At 44.3% G+C, this 21,511-nt stretch overlaps 1 protein-coding gene across 2 annotated transcripts; it reads left to right on the forward strand.

Annotated features, from left to right (window-relative positions):
• The first annotated feature begins 5,949 nt into the window (after positions 1-5,949).
• Positions 5,950-19,996, forward strand: LOC127305665 (uncharacterized). Of its 2 annotated transcripts, none has more exons than XM_071822939.1 (22): positions 5,950-6,381; positions 6,465-6,613; positions 6,689-6,770; positions 6,893-7,308; positions 7,786-8,215; positions 8,313-8,536; positions 8,857-9,052; positions 9,132-9,274; positions 9,343-9,517; positions 9,638-9,691; positions 9,846-10,022; positions 11,526-11,638; positions 12,610-12,792; positions 13,305-13,362; positions 13,504-13,563; positions 13,665-13,706; positions 13,788-13,918; positions 14,020-14,155; positions 14,238-14,315; positions 18,896-19,012; positions 19,440-19,496; positions 19,579-19,996. In XM_071822939.1, exons 1-22 carry the CDS (start codon positions 6,136-6,138, stop codon positions 19,684-19,686), a joined length of 3,375 nt encoding a protein of 1,124 aa, XP_071679040.1. In that variant the 5' UTR covers positions 5,950-6,135; the 3' UTR covers positions 19,687-19,996. The 2 variants fall into 2 exon arrangements, with proteins under 2 accessions (XP_071679040.1, XP_051192132.1); XM_051336172.2 differs by having other exon boundaries at positions 5,975-6,381; positions 19,440-19,502; positions 19,585-19,996.
• The last annotated feature ends 1,515 nt before the right edge of the window (positions 19,997-21,511 follow it).

The raw sequence follows: 21,511 nt of genomic DNA on the forward strand, positions 1-21,511 counted from the left end.
CTCCGACGACCGCCGGAGCTCCGACGACCTCTCCGACCCCCTGCTGCCGCCGCGCTCGCCTCTGCTTCTCGCCGTCGACGACGACGACCCCTGGCCGTTAGATCATCGCCTGATCCAACGCCTCTCCTTCCCCGTACCGGTTCGGTGAGTAACTCCCGCTGACGCGTGGGACCCGCCGTCAGACGGCCTGCTCGCGCTGGACGCGAAGTGGGCCGGCCCAACTCTTTTTCTCTCCGCAGCCCAAGTTCTTTCCCGCGCGAAGCCCACCGTTTGAACTCAAATTTGGAAATTAGAAAAATATCTTAATCTGATGCAAACTTTGAAATTCAATTGTGACAAGTATACTGAGCCAAATTTTACAAACTTTATATTTTTGGAAACCTTATGAAATTGTCTACACAATGCCACTGGATAGAACCCTAGATCTTTTGTAGAATTAAAATGGCAAAATAAACAAGGCAGGGACTTTTCTGCCTTATAATAATTCTTAAAAATCAACCATAAATGCTTTTCAGTTACTTCCACCTCCAATTTTTTCACATTTCACTTATACTAATTGTTTCTACAAAAATATGCCATGCTTACTTTGAATGATCATGGTTTAGTTGATTTAAATGCCTTCTGGCTATTTTCTAGTCAAAGATAGTGTCCAAAACTATTAATAAATCTTATGTGGGAGTTTCCCTCATTTAAATCTTGTCACCACCAATTCCAAATGAAGTGGAGACTCTGGTTATTTAGGTCCCATAGGAAGGGTTGGTGATATTAAATCTTTGTTATGCTAGAATTAAATGGTATGAGGTGCTCAACTCATTTAAATCTAGTTCTCCAAATGTTAAGTGTGAAGAGGTTGACTTGGGTCAACCTAGGTCACATATTATGCATAAGAGAATTTAAATCTTAATAAGATAATGAGAGGAAATTATTTTTCTTAAATAATAAGAAAAACACATCCACCAACTTAATAGTCAAATGTGATGCTAGTTTAAGTGTGTGAACCATGTTTGTGCATAGTTTAGTAGATTAGTTTGGTATGATGATTGTGTACCCCGTATTCGTATTTTAGACGCTAGTACCGAGGAGTACCAGAGGAGGAGGAGGTCTACTTCCGGGAAGAAGAAGACCACTTTGACCAGCTTTCCCAACCAAGGCAAGATAATACTCTTGCAAAGTGCAAAGCTCACCATGAGCAAGGCATTACCCCATTTACTTTATGCTTATGATCCTATCTCCCGCTTTTACTCTACAAGTTTTATTTACTTTTGTTTTATCAAAGTACTTTTTGATTTATGATTTATCAGGTTAGTATGGAGTTAGTACAAGAGTATCAAACTTAGCCTAGAAGCAAAGCAAATACTTAGCACCCCTCATACATAGTTGCTAGTGCTAAGTTTTAAAATGACTACTCTAGATGGGAACTTGTGTTGAGGAAATGATGATGGTGAAAACCTTGGAAATGATTAGTCATTTCCATTGAAAGATTTTGAAGGTGAATATGACACTGAAGTTGACTTGATGACTTTGGCTAAAAACTGATGATTGAGTTGGATGCGATACCTTCCCAATTTTTGAGTACCCCCACAATACCTGATTATGGGTAGGGCTTAGCTGGAAATTTATGTGTCTTAGTATGGGTTCCCTCTAAACAAGCGTCATCGGGGTTATGCCGAAAGCTGCCTCTACAACAAAAGAGATGATGTGATATGACGTGAATATGAGGTGAATGTCCGGCCCAAGCCACGTGCGATTCCGGGTTAACAGTTGGTTTTCACCGGAGGCCAAGCTCATGGGGAGAGGTGCCTATACTAGGGTGTGTAAATGAAAGGTTAACGGTTGATGATCCGCGTCGAGTACGATTATTCAGGGTTTTATCCCTGACGGATGTAATCAAATGTTGTGGCACAAGTGTGCGACCTCTGCAGAGTGTAGAACTATTCGAATAGCCGCGTCCGCGGATATGGACAATTGGAAAGGCCATTCTGTTTCCGTCATCAGAATTTTATATCTATGTGACTGGTGTTTTTGAACTTGAACTTGAACGGTGACTTTGACTTTGATTTACAACTGAGTGGTGGGAATGACACTAATGTTCCCACTTGAGTTAGTTAGCACTTGGGGAGTTGTTTACAAAAGTGTTTATGAAATAAAATTGGCTTTATGCAAATAAACTTAGAGCTTAGAATACCATTATGTCAATGCTAGTACTTACTTTAGTGTTAGATTGCGAGTACTTAAAGTACTCACGGCTTTGTCCCTGGCTATTCAAATGGCCAGACTATGAAGCCGAGCAGCAGTACGAGGAGGACGATCAGCAGGACGTCTACCACAACTAGGAGCTTCTAACGTCAAGCGTTGGCCTGTGGACTAGAAAGTCCTTGTATCTTACGCTTCCGCTATGAACTTGTGTTTGTTCGTTGATCATTAGATCAACTATTTGTGTAATATGGATCATGTGATTCCACGTTGTAAGACATTATGGTTTGTAATGAATGATGACTGTGATACTTAACTATTATGCCTCGCAACAACAATTTCCTGGGATTGCGATGTATGACATAATAGGCATCCGGACGTAAAAATCCGGGTGTTGACACCAACCTTTCAGCCTTTAAGGCTAGAGCTTGTGCTTGATCAACGGACCAAATTTGTTGCGTCATCAAACGGTCTTGGATAGCATCATTGAGACCATTGACATACCTTGCAACTAGTTGATCTTCGGTTTCAGCAAGGTTGCACCTCACTTGTAGCCTTAGAAACTCTTCTGTATATTTTAAAACAGTCCTATTACCTTGGGCACAATTCTGAAACTGAATGAATAGGGTCTGATCATAATTTGCAGGCAAAAACCTCCCTTTCAAAAGGTTCTTCATTTGCCGCCAAGATCGCACACGAGGTTTTCCTCTTAGTCCGCGGTCTTCTTGAAGGCGATGCCACCATGCACCAGCTCCCCCTTTCAGCTTGTATGCAACCAAAGAAACTCTACGGTCTTCTGGAATATTCATTACCGTAAAGAAAATCTCCACCTCATACAACCAATCAAGGCACCCTTCAATATCAACATTTCCGTTGAAAGTAGGGATATCAGCTTTCACCTTGTATGAATCTCTAGCATATGTAGCGTTGTGTACTCTCGGATATGTATAGAGATTAGGTTCTTCAAAGCCCTCATCATATTCGTATTCTTCTGAAGCTTCAACATACATTGGCCTCCTTGAAGTACGCTGAACAACATGTGGATGGGGTGTTTTTATTTCAAGACGACCTCTCATTCTTCGACGCTTATCATCTGCCTCCTTTGATAACTCTTCATTCGCAACAGGAGGAACACCCTTTCTTACCATCTCAACTAGCTGATCAAATCCGCGGTTAAGATCTTCACAGAGCGCTTGAATTTGTTGATCTACAACATCCACTCTTTTCCTGAATTCCTCCATTGCTTGGTGTAGCTCTCAATGAGGAGACCAACAGCTGGATCGGATCAGCAAGGCTCTGATACCACCTGAAACAGTACAAGGTTGTGGAGGAACAACTCCACCGTGTTGCTACAACGTGGACAACACAATTGTTGAAGGAACCGCTTCAACGTGATGCGCTAGATATCGCTCTAGGGGCGGGGTTTTCAAGAGTTCAATCCAAAACTCTCAACACTCAAGATCTAGTCCAAGATCTAAGATAGAACACAAGGTTCCATTTATTTAATAGGTAGGGGGTACATAGTGCAATTTCATAGGTAGAGGTTGGACCTCTATTTATAGGCTGCATGAGCCTTCACTACTTAGCTCTACTCACAACTAGAGTGTTCTAGAGAACACTACATAAGCTAGGAAAAGAAACACACAACCTAGTTACAACTCATAACTAGAACACTCTAGAAACCACTACAATACATATGACTATAGGACCAAACTACCTAGATTATAATAGAAGTGTGTAGAAGCTAGTACTAGATTTTAGTCGGTTCTATTTTATTTTATTTTCTCTTCTGTCCCTCATCACGCCCGATCCTCGATCTTCTCCGACAGCGTCGCCGGCCGGAGTAGAGGAGGGAGAGGTGCGTGGGGCAGCTTTGTACATAATAGGGTTAGGATGAGTCTTCCCCAAGTGGGTTATGGCGTTATGCCGGTCGGAAGCCTCTCTTCAACGATTGCAAGCAGCGCTGGAGAACTGGAGGCTCCCCTCGTTCGTCGGCGTCGGTGTTGGACGGCGAAGGAGAGTGGATCTTGCCGATGCTTCCCCAATAAGCTTGTTGTTCTTATGATCTGCATTGTAGCCTCCATGTCCCCCAATCACTCAAGCTGGCGAGGTGCTGGATGAGTTCAAGGTTGGGAGAGGAAGTTGCTGCTGCAGATTTTCGCCGGGGTCCTTTGGATATGGGGCTGCTACAGTACTGGTTTTAGCAGCTCTTCTTGGAGCTTATCATCCGCGGCTCTTGTGGCATTGCTCCCCCTGGATTCTTCGGATCGAAAGGCGGCCGAACGAGCGTGGGCGTCTCATGTTGAACGCCGACTCAAGTTCTACCTCCAGGCGAAGGTTCCATCTCGGAGGCAGTACGTTTTTAGCTGGACATCCGACGCGCTTATCTCTGACATGCTGGCGATGGCGCGGCAACGGGTTCTTCAACCCAAGTGGCTTGCTCCCCGGCGGTGAAGTTCCTGGTTCCTGCGTGGAGACGATGAAGAATCGAAGGACAAGATTGCTTTCTTTATTTTCCTTCTAGGGTCCTTCCTGGAAATGTTCTGGACCTGGTTGTATTTTTTAATATTTCTTTTGGGTCCTCTTGCTTGCTGTAACTCGGTGCTGATCTATTAATGCAGTTCTAGGTCCTTTCGGACCCTTACCCTTTCAAAAAAAAAGAAAAGAAAAAGAATTAGTTTTGTTAGATCTAGTAATCCATGCCGTATTGACGTTGCCTACTGTTGACATTTGGACAACATGTGACACTACGAGAGTAGTTTTCATGTGGAACGAGGAGTCAAATCTTTTGCCTTCATTTGGAAGATTGTGGAGCATATCATTTTTCAAACCAAGTGGCACTAGATTGATTTTAAAAGGCAGTGCGATTTGAGTGCGATTTGAGACAGAGACGTGACTAGGATTTCCTTGCCTCCCGTCGGCGGTGCCGTGATCTGCCTCGTCTCTTGTGGCCTTCTGGTTCCCCAGCATATTATTCAAAATTGATAGTTTTTGGTTATACTGCCTATGCTCTTGTTGATAATGGAAAATTAGAGCCTAGAGCTGTTAAGTGCATCACATGGAGGTGCGATGGTTCTCGGTCCTTGTCAATGGGAGAGCTCCAAATTTTGTTGTTTTCCTTTGTTTGTTTAGGGTTTGTGAGGAATGCATGCCGGTGATGGCTCTCTAAAGATGGAATAAAGCCCCTGCGGTGATTCGTCTAGCTTCGTTGGAGGGCATCTGGAGGTTTGTTTCTAGCATCGTTGGAGGGCATGCGGAGGTTTGTTTCTAGCGGTATCGCTGGATTTGGTTCGTATTTCTTCTGGTTTACCTTTCTCTTCATCGGCTATTGCTGCTGCCCTCTTGTGTTGGTCCTTTGAGGCCTTAGCACGATAACTTCATGTTGTCTACTACAAAAACTTTATTTTCCAATGAGTGATGGGCGAGGACGACGCTCCTTAGTCTCGTTCAAGTGCTAATAGTCGTCGCTAGGTGGTTCAAAGATATTTTTGTAATTTTTACTGGTACTTTTATGTTTCAAAAAAAGAAGTGGCACTAGATTGAGGCCCTTAGTATTTTTTTTTGCGGGTTGTGTATTTTAGTCGTGCCAGAGGTGATGTCACCTTTATTGGTAGATCAAGCAACATTGTCTCGATGGGAAGTTCTTTGTGAACAAAAGCACGCGCAAAGCCTGTCACGGTAATCCTCCTTTGCAGTGTAACAACACTGTCGACATGGATCGACAAGCTTTGAATCTGTGATCTGATTCTGAAGTAAACAATTGAGGAAAAAGAAGAAAAAAAAGGAGCGAAAAGGCAAATCAGAAAAACTGGTGTGCGCCTCCCGCATCGGCCACCACCACCAGCATCCATCCTCAGATCTCCCCGACCGCGCCGCATCTCGCCCACCCGACTCCCACCGGCGAGGGGGGCTCTCGCCGCCGGCGCCGACGCCGACGCCGCGATGTACATGGCGTACGGCTGGCCGCAGTCGATCCCGCTGGACCCGGGCGACTCGGACGGCGTGGTCCTCCTCCGCGTCCTCGGCCGCCTCCTCCTCGCCGTCTGCCCGGCCTCGCTCCACCTCTGGTCGGCCTCCCACCACAAGGTCCGCCTCGCCCGCCTCGACCGCTCCCCGGAGTCCCTCGCCTCGCACGGCCCCAACGCCCACGCCGTCTGGAGCCCAGACGGCAAGACTGTCGCCGTCCTGGTCAGCCCGCCGCCTGCCCCTCTCTCCCCCCGCCTGCTCTGCCCGCGCAAGAACTCACTTTGTGTGTTTGTGCTGTGTTGCAGACCTCTTCTTTCCACCTCTACATATACAAGGTGCAGCTCTTGGGGAAGCCGCTGATCGTCGGCGGCAAGCAGCTCCCCGGCCTCTGCATCGCCACTCTATCCCAAATAATCGTCGAGAAGGTTCCTCTCGCCAACGACATCTCCATAACGTACGGTACCCCTCACTCCTTACCCCAAAAACAATTCCTGCCGCCGCCGGGAGCTAATTTGGAATCATGTTGCAGGAGCAACTTCGCGTGCGACAGCAAGAGCACGCTCTTTGGGCTGTCCAACGGGCACTTGCAGGTCGTGTCCTGGAATGCTGAGGTACATGGAAATGCATACTGCTTTTGTTTCTCGTAAGTCGCCCGTTAGAAGCTAGCAGCTATGCCACCTCTGCCTGCCTCCTGCTTGCTATGCTAACTGTGTTTGTTGTTGTTGCCTGCCAGTTCTCGGACAGCTTCAAGCTCCGTTGCTCGGCGTGCTCGCCGGAAAAAACTGCCGCCGTTGTGGATGCTTTGGTGTTCGATCCGCCTAGCTCGCGAGGAGGTTCTAATGTGAGGCCTGCTCCCTGCTGCACAGGGGACTTTGCTATCGTCGGCGTCGAGTTGTCGGTCAAGCTGAGGCTGCTAGTGGCTTTGTACTCGGACTGTCAGGTCGCGCTCTGTACGGTCGGTAAGAAGGGGTTGAAGCAAACCAGCGGTGTCAGAGTGGAGAGATGGCTGAACACTGGTGACGCGATGTGCACTTCGGTGGCTTCCGATCAGCAGGTTCTTGCCGTTGGGTGCGCCAGAGGTGTCGTTGAGTTGTATGACCTGGCTGAGAATGCGCGGCATATGCGCACCGTTTCCTTGTTTGATTGGGGGTAAGCCTCTCATACAGATATATGTATTTTTAAAATTATTAGAGATTTTAGTACCAGTTGCATTGATAGTTCAGAGTTCTGACTACCTAATTTTCTGGCAGTTGATTGCAAATTTTATACTGATCTACGATACCCTTCTTGCATATATAAGTTAAGAGGAAATTTTAAGACACCTGCCACTTGACTAGATCTCTACATCTCCAAGTGTTATTCAGCCGAATTTTGAGTGCCTCATTGTATGGGTTCAACATTTAACGCCAATATGCTTAAACATGTTATTTTGCCAGAATGGTCAACATTGTTTTCTTGTGCTTAGCTTAAACGTGTCATTTTGCCAGAATGGTCAATCGTTCAACATTTTACTCTGGCCTGTGAGTTGTGACTGGCATGTACTAGGTCAATATACCAGCAATGTTTTTCAGTTATTATTCTATGGAAGCTGAGATAACTGTTTTTCTCTTGGGTAAATATTTGTAGGTATTCAGTGGAAGATACCGGCCCTGTTACTTGTATATCTTGGACGCCTGACAATTGTGCTTTTGCAGTTGGATGGAAATTCAGGGGACTTACTGTTTGGTCTGTATCTGGATGTCGGTTGATGTGCACAATTCGTCAAGCCGGATCAAATTCTGCATTGTCTCCCATGGTTAAACCTAGTGCCCAAAAATTTGAGCCTCTAATGGGCGGAACATCACATATTCAATGGGATGATTATGGGTATAAATTATTCGCAGTTGAAGAAAGTTTGTCAGAAAGGGTTCTTGCTTTCTCATTTGCCAAATGTTGCCTCAACAGAGGACTTTCAAGCACAACATACATTCGCCAGATTCTTTATGGCGAAGATCGAATTCTATTAGTGCAACCCGATGATACTGACGAACTTAAGATATTGCATCTTAATATTCCAGTTAAGTGTTCAGTTTGATTTGATTTGTTTCTTAGGCAAGAGTGTTGCGACATATGTTGATGCATGGCTCATCATAATACTTCTATTTTTGAAGCAGGTGTCATATAGCTCACAGAACTGGCCAGTTCTGCATGTAGTTGCAAGCGATGACGGTATGTACTTGGCAGTGGCTGGCTCTCATGGTCTAGTGCTGTATGATTTGCGAAACAAAAGATGGCGTTTTTTTGGGGATGTTACTCAAGAGCAGAAGATTCAATGCAAAGGCTTATTGTGGCTGGGGAAAATAGTCATCGTGTGCAATTATGTTGAATCATCAAACACGTTAGTCTCACTTTCTTACCTTAGTTTTTGCTATCTGCTAACTATCTCAAGTCTGAGACTTTCTAGTTGAACACATATAGGCTCTCTATTTATAATACTCCGTAGTATGTCTGTGAACTGATTTTTCGTGTTTTGAACCAGTGCTTGAACTCACATAGGTACTGATTGAACCTCACAATTTGTTAATATGTCAGAAAAATTCACTTATATTTTCTTTTCTTAGTGCTTTGTTCCTATTTAAATATCATGTTTTTTTTTCTTCTAATGTGATTTTCTATTTAGCATTTAGCTATATGATATGTTTGCTGCATTTTTCTTAGGTACGAGCTGCTGTTTTTCCCAAGATATCACCTTGATCATAGCTCTTTACTTTACCGAAAACCACTGCTTGGTAGACCCATTGTCATGGATGTCTTTCAGGACTATGTTCTCGTTACCTACAGTCCATTTGATGTGCATATCTTTCATGTGATTATCTCGGGAGAATTGTCACCTGCCAGTAGTCCAGTTTTACAGGTGATGTGAAAATTTTGCATCCTCAATGTGTGGCCTGCCAGCTCTGTATGATAACGTTTATTTCTCTACGATTAAGCAGCTTTCAACAGTTAGAGAACTTTCAATTATGAGTCCAAAGAGCCCACCTGTTTCAATGCGCTTGATTCCTGAACGAACTGATGAACAATTTCTGAAGCGGGATTCAAATGGATCTTCTGACTTGCTGTCCCGACAACCATCAAGGTATATTTTAACCCAAATGTCACCTGGTAATGTTCTCTTAGATTTTTATTTGGTTTGCAATATATCAGGTGCCTTATCTTGCGGGTGAATGGGGAACTTTCTGTGCTGGACATGGACGATGGACATGAACAATCACTTACAAATTCAGTTGAACTCTTCTGGGTCACTGGTTCTCAAATGGAAGAGAAGGGTAATCTTATCAAAGAGGTTTCATGGCTTGACTATGGCCATCAAGGGATGCAGGTTGGTTTAAATGGTACTCCACAATATATATCTCTTCGTTATGCCCATGCATTTTGGGGTCATAGATGTTTTGTCAAAATCTACCTGCAATTCTTTTATGCAGATTCTGCTTTGTTGCAGGTATGGTACCCGTCACATGGAGCAAATCCTTTTAGGCAAGAGGATTTTTTGCAGGTACCGATCTTCTGAAATCATACAATGGAGTTCTCCACCTGCTTTATATGTGTTTATTTTTTTAGTAAAACTATTAATAATGTCGTAATAATGCTAATTTTTGTCATGATATAATTGTTAGTTATAATTGAGCACCTCTTATTTGATTCTGTAGTTGGATCCAGAGCTTGAATTTGACCGAGAAGTGTATCCTCTTGGTCTTCTTCCAAATGTTGGCGCAGTAGTTGGTGTTTCTCAGAGAATGTCCTTCTCAACCTCAGAGTTCCCATGCTTTGAGCCTTCCCCAAAAGCGCAAACAATATTGCATTGTTTACTACGGCATCTCCTTCAGGTAAAATTTGCATTGATCATTCCTCTTTACCTTATGTTTTCTATGTTGACCTGTATAAAGATAAATGCAATCTTCAGAAACTTTTTCATTAATCTGATAAGAGTAAAAAAATGTAAGATTTTCACATTAGTAAAATATTATTTAGACCACTAGCAGTGCACCTAAAATTGAGTTCTTACCTTCAGGTTAGTGCTAGTACACAACCAAGTGAAAAATAGGACTTATGCTTCAAAGATTTAAAAAAAGGGAGGACCAAGTTTGACGATGATTGCATAAACATTGCTACACACTTACATGTGATTAGCTAATATTTTTCATACATTTCCATCCAAGACTTTTCTCAACTATTGATTTTAGCTTGGATAATTGGTATTATGTTGTTATTTTACTAACTTTGCAAGTCAACATATGGCCTGTGCCTGTTACAACGACAGAGCCTTTTGTCCCAAGCAAGTTGGAGTAGGCTAGCGATGAAACCCAACAAAAACACGTGGCGACCAAACAGTGAGGAGAGTTTAATTTAAAAGAATATAAATAGACAAAACAAGAAAAGTAAATTAAGGTTTTGTTACATAGATTGCCAATTTCCATTTAGTCCTATCAAGTGCCAAATCTATAAGCATGGTTTTAAAGGCGTCGCCTAAGCGTCCAAGCGCTCCCCCTCCGCCTTAGAAAAACGCCCGCCTTAGGCGCCTAGGCGTCCAAAGCGTCCGCCTAGGCGTCCAAAGCGTCCGCCTAGGCGTCGCCTAAGCGTCGGAGCGCCCCCCTTCGCCTTAGGTCGCCTTGGCGCCTTTAAAACCATGTCCACCTCCTCCCATGTCAACTAGTATGGCTTGTGCATGTTAGTTCATCAATATCTCTGGTGTCTGGACATCCCCCTGAAGACTCACCGCGGACCCGAAATAGCATAGGGATAACAAGGATAGTTGCAGAGATTGATCAGAATCTGAAAGGGAGTCAACACCCAAGAGAGAAAATATTTTCGCAGAAAGAGGGTGCTAATTTCTTGTGGACACAAATCAGCCTTATTATGTACTACAGTACTATCTTCAATAGATTGCAGTACTAGGGGGAGGGTCTCTCCCTGTTTGAGAAAACAGTTGTTAAGGTCTACCAAATTTGTTGCCATCGTGCTACCCTTGCAGAAGTTTTCGATACATTACGGTGAACCTTGGGATTTATTTCTTTATTGAGCTGCTGTATTGGCCACGTTGAAGTGTGTAGCAGTACTTTGTTACAGAGTGAATATAACCATCGAAAGAAGATGATTCCGCCTACATTAAACTAGGACACTAGGTTGATGTATTCAGAAGATTAGTGTTATGGCTTTACCATGAAGTTATGGTACAACAATGCTTTATTGGACTACTTGCATCAACTTTTAATATGTTGGCCTGTTTTAGTGTTTTGTAGAGCTTATATGCCAATTCCAAAGTTGTATGGTGTAAATAATTTTCTTGTGCCTTTAAATTTAGTCTTCCATTCTCTTTTTTTTATTAACAGAGAGACAAACATGAAGAAGCTTTACGTTTGGCAAACTTGTCAGCAGAGAAACCTCACTTTTCTCACTGTTTAGAGTGGCTTTTGTTTACGGTATTCGAAGCAGATATATCAAGGTATTTGATTCTGACTTACACTGTCCTTCTACAAATGTACTTTATATTTGCAGTATGGAGCTAAATAGAATATGGAAACATGCTATATAGTTTTTGGTGAATTGGCATTAGGTCCTGTTTTATATTGAAAGCAATAAGGTTCGCTTACAGGAACTGGGTTATCAACCAGTTTTACAAGGAAAGTTCTAAAATAAAAGCGTGCCTAGTCACTCCCCTGCACTACAAGGTGATCAACCCAAACAAACGACAGTGGAGATAGTTGTTTAATAGAACTCCCTGTAAACACTCTCCAGGGAAAAGATACTAAATGAACAGCAACAAACATCAGGAAACTGAAGGCAAACTCCTCATCAGCCATAGCTAAGATAAGACCCCCAAAAGGAATGATTTCCAAAGAAAATTCAGGTCTGACCGTCCGACGTCGTAGCAGAGCCAACTTCCTCTTGCATTCACCAATTGCCTAGTCAAAGCTGTCTTGTGTCTGGGAGTCCCAGAGAGGCAGCCATTGCTGCAAAAAGGATCATATTCATAATACCGCATCAGTGGGGCGTTTCAGCACTGTCCGTTAAAAAAACATCTTAGTCTGTATGGTGCGGAGAGACCACAACGTGGCAGCAATCCCAATGCAATTTAGTACTATGAAATTCTCCCCATCCCCATATTTAGTACTACCTGAACTAAAACCACGACAAGAATTATCGAACGGAGGGAGTATGAGCCAAGATTTTTAGGAGACTTTGTGGATTTGCAGGCCAGAGTTGAAGTGTCTGAAACATGCTATGCTGGTTCACTGTGTATTGTTTATGATAAAGCGCTTTCAACTGGATGCCATCCACCACCCTAATATTTCTATTTATTGCTGTATTGGTAGCGTGTTTTCATATTTTGTTGACCAAGTTGCTAGCTTTCTTGTCATCATTGCTGAAATAATGTATCGAGCCTTTTTCTTATTGGCTACTTGCTAATTGCAGGCCAAGTGCTTCAAAAAATCAACCTTCACACAAAAGTGAATCTCCAAAGAAATCTCTTTTAGAGAAGACATGTGACCTACTTCGAAACTTTTCTGAATATATGGATGTTGTAGTCAGTGTTGCTAGGAAAACTGATGGTCGGCACTGGGCAGATCTTTTCTCGGCAGCTGGACGATCCACAGAGTAAGTGTGCAGCCTTTTATTTTTCCAAAGATGCATACCTTGTTGTAACTCTTGCTCTTAGTATAAATAATTACCATGCCAGCTAGAGTGTAGATCCACTTGTGGTTGCACACTTCCATCTGTCATGTTGGTGTCCATCAAGAATCTAATGATGAATCTGTTGAAGTGCTTATCACTAACATGGACTGGTGTCTAGCTGGGCTTCAAAATGACCTTTAATCTTAGAGAGCTCAGGAATTTTGTTGAACTTGGCTTGTTTCTTAGGGTTTCTAGAGGATAGAGGATATAGATGTCATTTTGATTTGTCTTGCCAGTCAATTTCCAAAACTACAGTGCTTCGTCATTGGTGTGTATCAATACTTGCCGAAGATTTATGGTTATCAGTCCAGCACCAGCATTTGGTATCTTGGGAGTGCAGACTCAAATTGGATGTTTATGATTTTTACCTACCAATTAACATATGAAATAAATATAATGGTTGTGTTCTTATTATGACCGATCTTCCATGATAGGATGTTTGAGGAATGTTTCCAACGGAGATGGTACAGGACGGCTGCTTGCTATATACTGGTACACCCTTTTAGGATATGTTAAATGATATCTGATGCATGATTGAATTGCTCAGGCTTATGCACTAACAAAGAGTAATTTTCACCATTGTTATCATTTAGTTATACAAGAATTAGTGCTTACAATGTTCTGTGACTGCAGGTCATTGCTAAGCTGGAAGGCCCTGCTGTCAGTCAGTATTGTGCACTCCGTTTGCTCCAAGTAATTCTTTTACCTTAATCATAAGGTGGTTTAGGTCTGGTCTATGTGCTAGTTGTCTCACATGTTCAAGCTCAAAATTTTGAGTGTTCATTACTTTGCAGGCTACACTCGATGAATCTCTGTACGAGCTTGCTGGGGAGTTGGTATGCTTTTATGCTATAACTTGTCTATTTCCTATATTTATAGTCTGCAGGGGAATAACGTAATGCAATTAATGTTCTTAGGTTCGCTTCTTGCTAAGGTCTGGCAGAGACTTCGAAAATGCCAATACGGACTCTGAAAAACTATCTCCAAGGTTTATGGGCTATTTTCTATTCCGTTCACCATATAAGAGACAATCTTCTGATTTGAAAAGGTACATTTTGTAGTTAATTTTAAAAGGTTATATTGTTATTTTGAAAGAAGGTTATGGTTTTGCTATCAGAATTTCTGAACTGTTATTCCCTGTTTGGACAGTAACTCAGTGAAAGAACTTAGTCCACATATTGCCTCTGTTATGAATATTCTGGAGAGTCATGCCAGCTATTTGATGTCTGGCAAGGAACTTTCGAAGCTCGTTGCTTTTGTCAAAGGGACTCAGTTTGATCTTGTGGTGAGATTCTAACCATTCATCATTATAACATTTTTACGATTTAAAGCCACATGTTATCAAACTTCATTGTAACTTTATGCAGGAATATCTTCAGCGAGAAAGGCTAGGGTCTGCTCGACTGGAGAATTTCGCATCTGCACTTGAACTAATTGGAGAAAAGGTTAATTAACAAATCATGAATAATTACTTTTTTCGAGAATACCTCAAGATTACTTTTATGCTCAAGTTATTTGCAAGTCAGGAGCATTATGTCTTGCATATTATTATAGGAATAATACTTAGCTATTTAGAAGTTTTTCTTTGCAAAGACATTTGAGGCGTATATATTACAAATTTCATTTCAAAGTTTGAAAAATCTGTAATGCTGAACGATAAAACTTACGGCTGTCAACGAGCTGAGCCGACTGAGTGCATACACCCAGGCCTGGCTCAAGCTCGACTTACACCCCGAGCCTAAAGCTAAATTTGAGCTCTCAACTCGTCAAAGGCTTGGACAAGTCCGAGCTCCGCTCAGCGAGGCTCATGACTGTAAAGAAAAAGTTATACCCAACTCATCTGTGCAAGAGCCAAGGGCTGATTTTGCCTTAGTGCCTCGCCTGAGTTTTCCTTAATAGGTGGTGCTACATCTACATGCTCATTCCACACAGAAATTGGTACTAAACATCCAGCACTTTATGCTATCATTCCATGACATGTAGGAATAATTTAAGATGGCCTGTAACACCATTGCAGGCTTGAAAATATATTTGCAGTTATGAGTCAGCACAGCTTCTCTCTTGGACTTGACTCTTTGTGTGCATGAAAGAGCCTCGAGGACCAGTGCTTAGCTGCAAACTGAGAAAGTTGAATCAGTTTAAGGTGTTGCTGCCATTTGTTTTTTTTGGATTGAAAACTTCATTCAGCCTTCAGCACAGGGCTGCAAGAACGGTTGGCTTGGGGTTCTAAGTGGGTGTGGAATCGTCGAAATTTCGAGGAGAGAAGAGTGGACCACTCGCTTTAAGTTCTACCAAGCATGGCCGACTTTTTGAGCTTGATCTTCCAAAGCTTGCAATGAGGTCAGGCTTGAGCTTGGCTTGTGAGCCTAGAACGAATCTAGCTCGAACAGTTTGTTGAGCCTGAACTATTTTGGCAGCCCTTGTGAAACTCTCAGTTTTAATTCTGTTTAAGATTAATAAGTGTTGGTCACATAATAAATGGTGTTGACGTTCTTAGTTTTTAGAAAAAAACAAAGTGTTTGCCGCAGTTTTCTCAGGCTAGTTGTGCTTTGCTCAACACTGCTTGGACCTGAATATTGTGAATATTTAATGAGATGCTTTACTTGAGCAAATCAGCAAACCAGTTGACACTATTGAAATAGAAAAGGAACAATAAGCTAAGATTATCTCGTGTAGATCATCTGCTTACTTTTTTTTGCTGCGAAAAGGGATTTTTTTTCCCGAGAAAACCCAAAGACTTTGCGTTTCATTTCATTGAAAAGAGAGAAGTTTGGTTACAATCCTCCTAGGAGGTGAATACAGGGGAACTAACTACATGAATGCACATCCCAGGTGGATGGCAGAACAACCCTTAGGCCAGAGCGTGACAGCGTAGCCTTATCCTGGAAAGCAGGGCGGAAGTGGAGGGCTGGGCGTTGTCGAAGACACACTCCTTCCTCTGTTTCCAGAGCATCCAAGGGATTAGGAGCGTCGTGGAGGCAAGACCTTGTGCATGGGCTTTGTGGTGGCGAGTTTGCTCGATATGGACCACTCCAGCAGCGACGAAGTACCATCGGGAGGCTGGCAGGGAAGCCGGAGCCAAGCCAAGGTCTCGTACCAAATCTGGCATGAGAAGGGGCAGGCAGTGAGCAAGTGAGCCATTGTCTCAAAATCCTGGTCGCATAGGAGGCAGCGGGGGTGCTGCTGCAGGCCGCGGCGCTGTAGGCGAGCTGCGGTCCAGGATCTGTCTTGATGGAGCGCATGATCGCCAGACAACGCGCCCGCATCGCTTTCCTGAAGGATGGGGACGCCAACACGGCCTTCTTCCATGTGCAGTGCTCCCACCGCCGGCAGTCTTGTCTCCGAGCAGAGAGTGCTGATGGAACACGCCGACATGGCCGAGAACGCTTTCTCACACTTTGCTCGGCACCGATGTTTCCCGCCACGTGACGCTCGACCTCGACGAGCTAATTGCTCCGTCTGACGGCCTTGACGACTTGGAGGTGCCCTTCGAGGAAGCGAAGATTTGGGACGCGATCAAGCTCTTGCCTGCCCAAGGCCCCCCGGACTCTATGGTTTCACTGCCGGGTTCCTCTGCGCCTGATGGGCGACAATCAAGCACGACCTTGTCACGGCCTTTCAGCAGTTACACACACTTCTCAGGTGAGGGTTCCATCGGCTTAACCAAGTTCTCTTGATGCTGCTGCCTAAGCGGGCTGACGCCGCGTCCATCAGCGACCTCAGGCCCATAAGCCTGATCTACCTGGTGGCCAAGCTCTTCGCCAAGCTCCTGTCGCTGTGGCTCGCACCCAGATTGGACTCCGTGGTTAGCAAAAACCAGAACGCGTTCATCGCCAGGTGGAGTCTAACAAGACAACTACGTGCTAGTGCGGCAATCCGCGAGGGTCCTCTATCAGCTGCGTGAACCGAGGGTGATCCTCAAGCTTGATTTGGCGCGCGCGTTCTACTCCATATCCTGGCCCTTCCTCTTTAAGGTCCTGCGCCGGTTTGGTTTCGGTGACCGCTTCCTCGACTGGCTCGCGATCCTGCTGAGCTCTGCCAGCACCAGAGTGCTCATCAACGGCAAGCTCGGACCCCGATCTGGCATCGACGAGGCCTGCGGCAGGGTGATCCCCTGTCGCCGCAGCTGTCCGTCCTCGCCATCGACGTCTTGGGGCGCCTGATTAGGCGTGCCTACGAGCTGGGCATGCTGCAGCGGTTGCACCCACGTCAGACCATGCCCACCATATCGCTGTACACAGACGACATACTGCTCTTTTGCCACCCATCGACCGGCGACATCAACGCAGTCAAGTCTATCCTGAAGATCTTTGGTCAAGCTTCCGGACTTCTGGTGAATTACTCCAAGAGCTCCGCAGCCCTCCTGCACTGCGACGTTGAGGAGGCTGAGCTGGTGGCGACAGGCCTCGGCTGCCCTGTTGTCGCCCTGCCCATGACCTACCTGGGAATCCCCCTCATGGTCCGGCGCCCGGCAACTGCACAACTCCAACCCCTGGTGGCAAAGGTCGCTGACAAGCTGCCCACTTGGATCACACGCCTGATGCACAAGGCAGGGTGCCTGGCGCTTGTCAAGGCGGTGGTCTGTGCTGTCCTGATCCATCAGCTGCTCGTTCTTGCCCCCTCCAAGAAAACCCTCAAACTAATCCAGAAGATTCAGAGAAGTTTCTTCTGGGAGGGGCGTGCCCAGGCTAAGGGAGGGAACTGCCACGTCAATTTTGGCAGCAGGTTTGCCGGCCAACCTCTTATGGAGGTCGCAGAGTGCAAGACATCGAGCGTGCAGGCTTCGCTCTGCGCTTACGGTGGCTCTGGTTCAGTAAAACGGACCCCAGCAGAGCATGGCATGGCATGGACCTGCAGTTCTCTGCAGCCGAGCGCAGCCTCTTCTTCGCCTCTACAAGCATGACCATCGGTGACGGCGCGTCAGCGATGTTCTGGGAGGATCGCTGGATTGGTGGCAGGGCCGTGTAGGGGCTCGCACCCCTGCTATACAACTGCATCCCCAAGCGAAGAAGGAAGATGCGGACTGTCGCTGACGGCCTCCAGGGCAACAGCTGGGTGCGTGACATCCACGGCACGTTGGCATTCATGAAATTAGGCAATATCTGCTGTGGTGGCGCACGGTCATGCAAACCACCCTCTCCACACAGCCCGACCAGCTCATCTGGAAGTGGACTGCGGACGGCACCTACTCCGCGGGCTCTGGCTACCTCGCTACCTTCCGTGGCTCCATGCGCTGCAATGCCTGGAAAATGATCTGGAAGGCATGGGTGCCCCCTCGAGTCAAGCTGTTCATATGGCTCGCCAACAAAGTAAATTTTATTCATTGGAAACATAATTACAGTTGATGGACATAGCGCTCGCAACATCCTGAGGGAAGTGCTGGAGCCATGTATTTGTCAGTCCCTGAATTCTACCCATACTCGCTAACTTGAGTACAGTGAGCGCGTCAGACCAGGGCGCCTCGAGGCACAAAGCCAGACGATGTCGTCGATTGACGGGAGATGGGATCAAGGACGGCAGCTTGGAGATGGCGCTGTGGAGGTTGGCGATCCTTTTCACCAGAACAATCTTGTGGAGGCAGAGCAGATTGTGGAGGCGAAGTTACGGGCAAGAGGAAAGGCATCCCTATATTGATTTTTGTGGGTATGGATAAGTTGAGGGTAATTGGATGTATACCCTCCCTATGCCCAAAACAGAATGGGTAATTTTTATTTACCCATATCCTATCCAAACGTGGGTATGGATTCGGATGTGGGACCTGTCCAAGTTGAGTTTCGGCTTGCCAATTGCTGGTTTTGTCCACTTCGTGATTTTCCTTTCCTTGCATTGCTCGCTTGTTTGTGTGGTTGAAACCCTGCATATGATAACACCTTTTTACCTTGGTTTGAGCATATGCGTCACATACCTCGATCCCCCCTTGGTTGATTTGCAAGTTTAGAAATCACACGTTTCAAAATATATTATTTTGGTTTTATCTGTTTTTCTTGGAAAAAGTTCTCACTTGTATGCCGATATCTGATGACAGCTCCAAATGGACACACTTCAGAGCCGGCTCGATGCTGAGTTCCTTCTTGCTCATATGTGTTCTGTCAAGTTTAAGGAGTGGATTGTGGTGCTAGCAACCTTATTGAGACGTGCAGAGGTAATACTCGTATAGTTTTATGCTTTGACATGGTTAACAATTCTTTTGTGGAAGTTAAAATGTATGTGTGCTGTGCTTTGGTAATCTTGTCATTGACGTTTGCATCTGCGCTGGAGTTGTTTTTTTGGTTCTTAACCATGGGTTGAACATTAGGCATACATTTGGTCCTCCACTATTTGCCTGCCAGTATTTACTTGTCGCACAACTTGTACTTGACAGGTTAGAGTTATTGCTGTAGAATCCTTTTTTCTAGATCAGATAGTTATCTAGTTGGTGCACTTTATCAGTGAATAACAGTGAATTTTTTATCTTGCTCTGTTTGAAGTTTACAGGTGTGATGGTTTAGAAGTGAATTATTATACATCAAATTGTTTGGCTATGTAAACTCAGCCTTGCTGTTGCAATACATCTTTTTGTTGTTCCTCAGGTTTTGGTGGATCTCTTTCGACATGATATGCGTTTATGGAAAGCATATAGCATTACCCTACAGGTTAGCAAGTACAAAAGGTGTTTGTTTTATTGGGTCTATAAACTTTATAAGTGTCTCTGACATGTGTACGAATCACTTGCAGTCACATGACGTATTCAGAGAGTACCTCGATCTTCTTAGCGCCTTGGAGGAGGAGCTTTCTTCAGTTTCTGATCTTACATTGCAAAACGGACCACTGTCATGATGCTGAAGGACAGCGATCTTTTGGATGCTCAACAGTTTAGCCTGTGTTAATTTAACACATACAGTTAGAAAGAGAGAAGCCCGGGGAATCTTTTGTAGATAGTATTATTTGGGAGTTTCCCCCTTAGAGCAACATCTTAGAGGCTACGACAGCCTTTTGTGCAGTAAATGAGTTGATCACCACATTGTTGTATCATTAGTTGCGGCAGAGTGAGAGTGTGCAATCTTCCCCTTTCTGTAAGTATGCGCTTCTCCCTAACAATGTAAAGTATATACCAGTTATGAGCATCCAGTGTCTTTTTGTTCCTTCATTATGTGTATGCTCATCACCTATCTCTTGCCCGAGATGTTCATTATATGTTCATATTCTTGTAACTTGTATTCATCTGGTTCTAGCATCATTTTGCTCGATGGAACATGGTGACCTACAGATTAACATGGTGACTGTACTGAGTACGAAAAAAGAAACGATGGGCATGTAGTGAACCAACCGGCCGGTGGCGTCACATGAGGTGTCAACGCGGGATCCCACTAAGATTTTACTTGCAGTGTATTTTATCTTCTCTAGTTGGTAAAATGCACTATAAATGAAATTTAGACGTACTTTTTTTTTTACGAATAGGACTCTGGCATTAAAAGAAACAACAAAAGAAACAACAAACAGTATAAAGAACTCTGAAAAAACGAAAATTATAACAAAATCCTTGAAAAGCCTTTCATCTTCAACCTTCAGGCATCTTACTTAACAGTACCCTAGCGAGGCACCAAAGCTCAAGACCAATACCAAAGCTCAAGACCAATACGATGACAACGAAAAGAGGATCGAGATGGTTGCAGTAGAAAGTAGAAACAAAGAAGTAGCCAGTCAGCCATGAACGTGGATGTACATCCCTTCTTCTTCGTCTCGCACACAGCAAGGAAAGGAAAACAGCGACCAGTTACATGAGTATCCAAATGAAAATCGATTTGTGCCTTACATCTCATGTGAAATTTGAAGTCTTTTCTTTAGGGATGAAAATCCAAGATCTGACCTTAATTGGTTGTGTCTAGAAATGACCTTGTTGAAAGCACTATTTTGAGAGCGAAGACTATCTTCAAGGTGAAAATCAAAAATCTTTGATCGAGCGACGGTGGCGCGTGTACGCTTTTTTCCTTCTGGGAGGTGCAACTTTTGGAGAGTCTGAAGTTCAGGTGTTGTCTTGGTGGTGAATGTATTGTTGTTGCTAAGGCTAGAATACTGTAGTGGAATTTTAATTTCTTAATTACCTTTTCTCTTTTTTGGCTGTGTGCATCTGTACTACTATTAGGGTATTGCGTTGTTGCAGAGACTTATGTGTATTTGGTATCTCCTGATATTAATATATTCCCTTTATCGTAAAAAATGAAAATCGATTTTCATCTTGCTCAAGAGGGTAGTACGTGCAAAATATTTCTTTGCCCACATACATCAATACATGAAACAATTTTTTTGTCTAGTACCAAAAAATACCCGGCAAAAGGCAAAACTACTCGGCAAAGCGGCAAAGACTTCTCGGGCAAGTCTTCCCCGACAAAATATCTTTACTGAATGTAATTTCACGACACTAGGCAAAAGCCTTTGATGTGCATCAAAAGCATCAAGAGTTGACACTCACCAAAGAAAAGCACTTGACCATTTGCCCGATGTCAACGGTGCGTCGTCTTTGCCAATTGTCTAAGCTAGACACATGACAACTGCTTCCCCAGGTGCATGCAAAGACACGGCTGCAGTGAAGCTGCCACATCACCCCCTTGTTTGCCGAGTGCGAAAGTTGGCACCACGCCCCTGCCTTTGCCGAGTTTCAAGC

The sequence above is a fragment of the Lolium perenne genome, chromosome 6 (assembly GCF_019359855.2).
Source record: "Lolium perenne isolate Kyuss_39 chromosome 6, Kyuss_2.0, whole genome shotgun sequence".
NCBI classification, from domain to species: Eukaryota; Viridiplantae; Streptophyta; class Magnoliopsida; order Poales; family Poaceae; genus Lolium; species Lolium perenne.

Bases quoted from the DNA above. Each gene is read 5' to 3' on its own strand.
- LOC127305665 (XM_071822939.1), top strand. From the start codon at position 6,136: ATGTACATGGCGTACGGCTGGCCGCAGTCGATCCCGCTGGACCCGGGC. The intron at 9,518-9,637 runs GTTGGTTTAAAT...GCTTTGTTGCAG, and splicing joins ATGGCCATCAAGGGATGCAG to GTATGGTACCCGTCACATGG. The intron at 19,013-19,439 runs GTAATACTCGTA...GTTGTTCCTCAG, and splicing joins CCTTATTGAGACGTGCAGAG to GTTTTGGTGGATCTCTTTCG.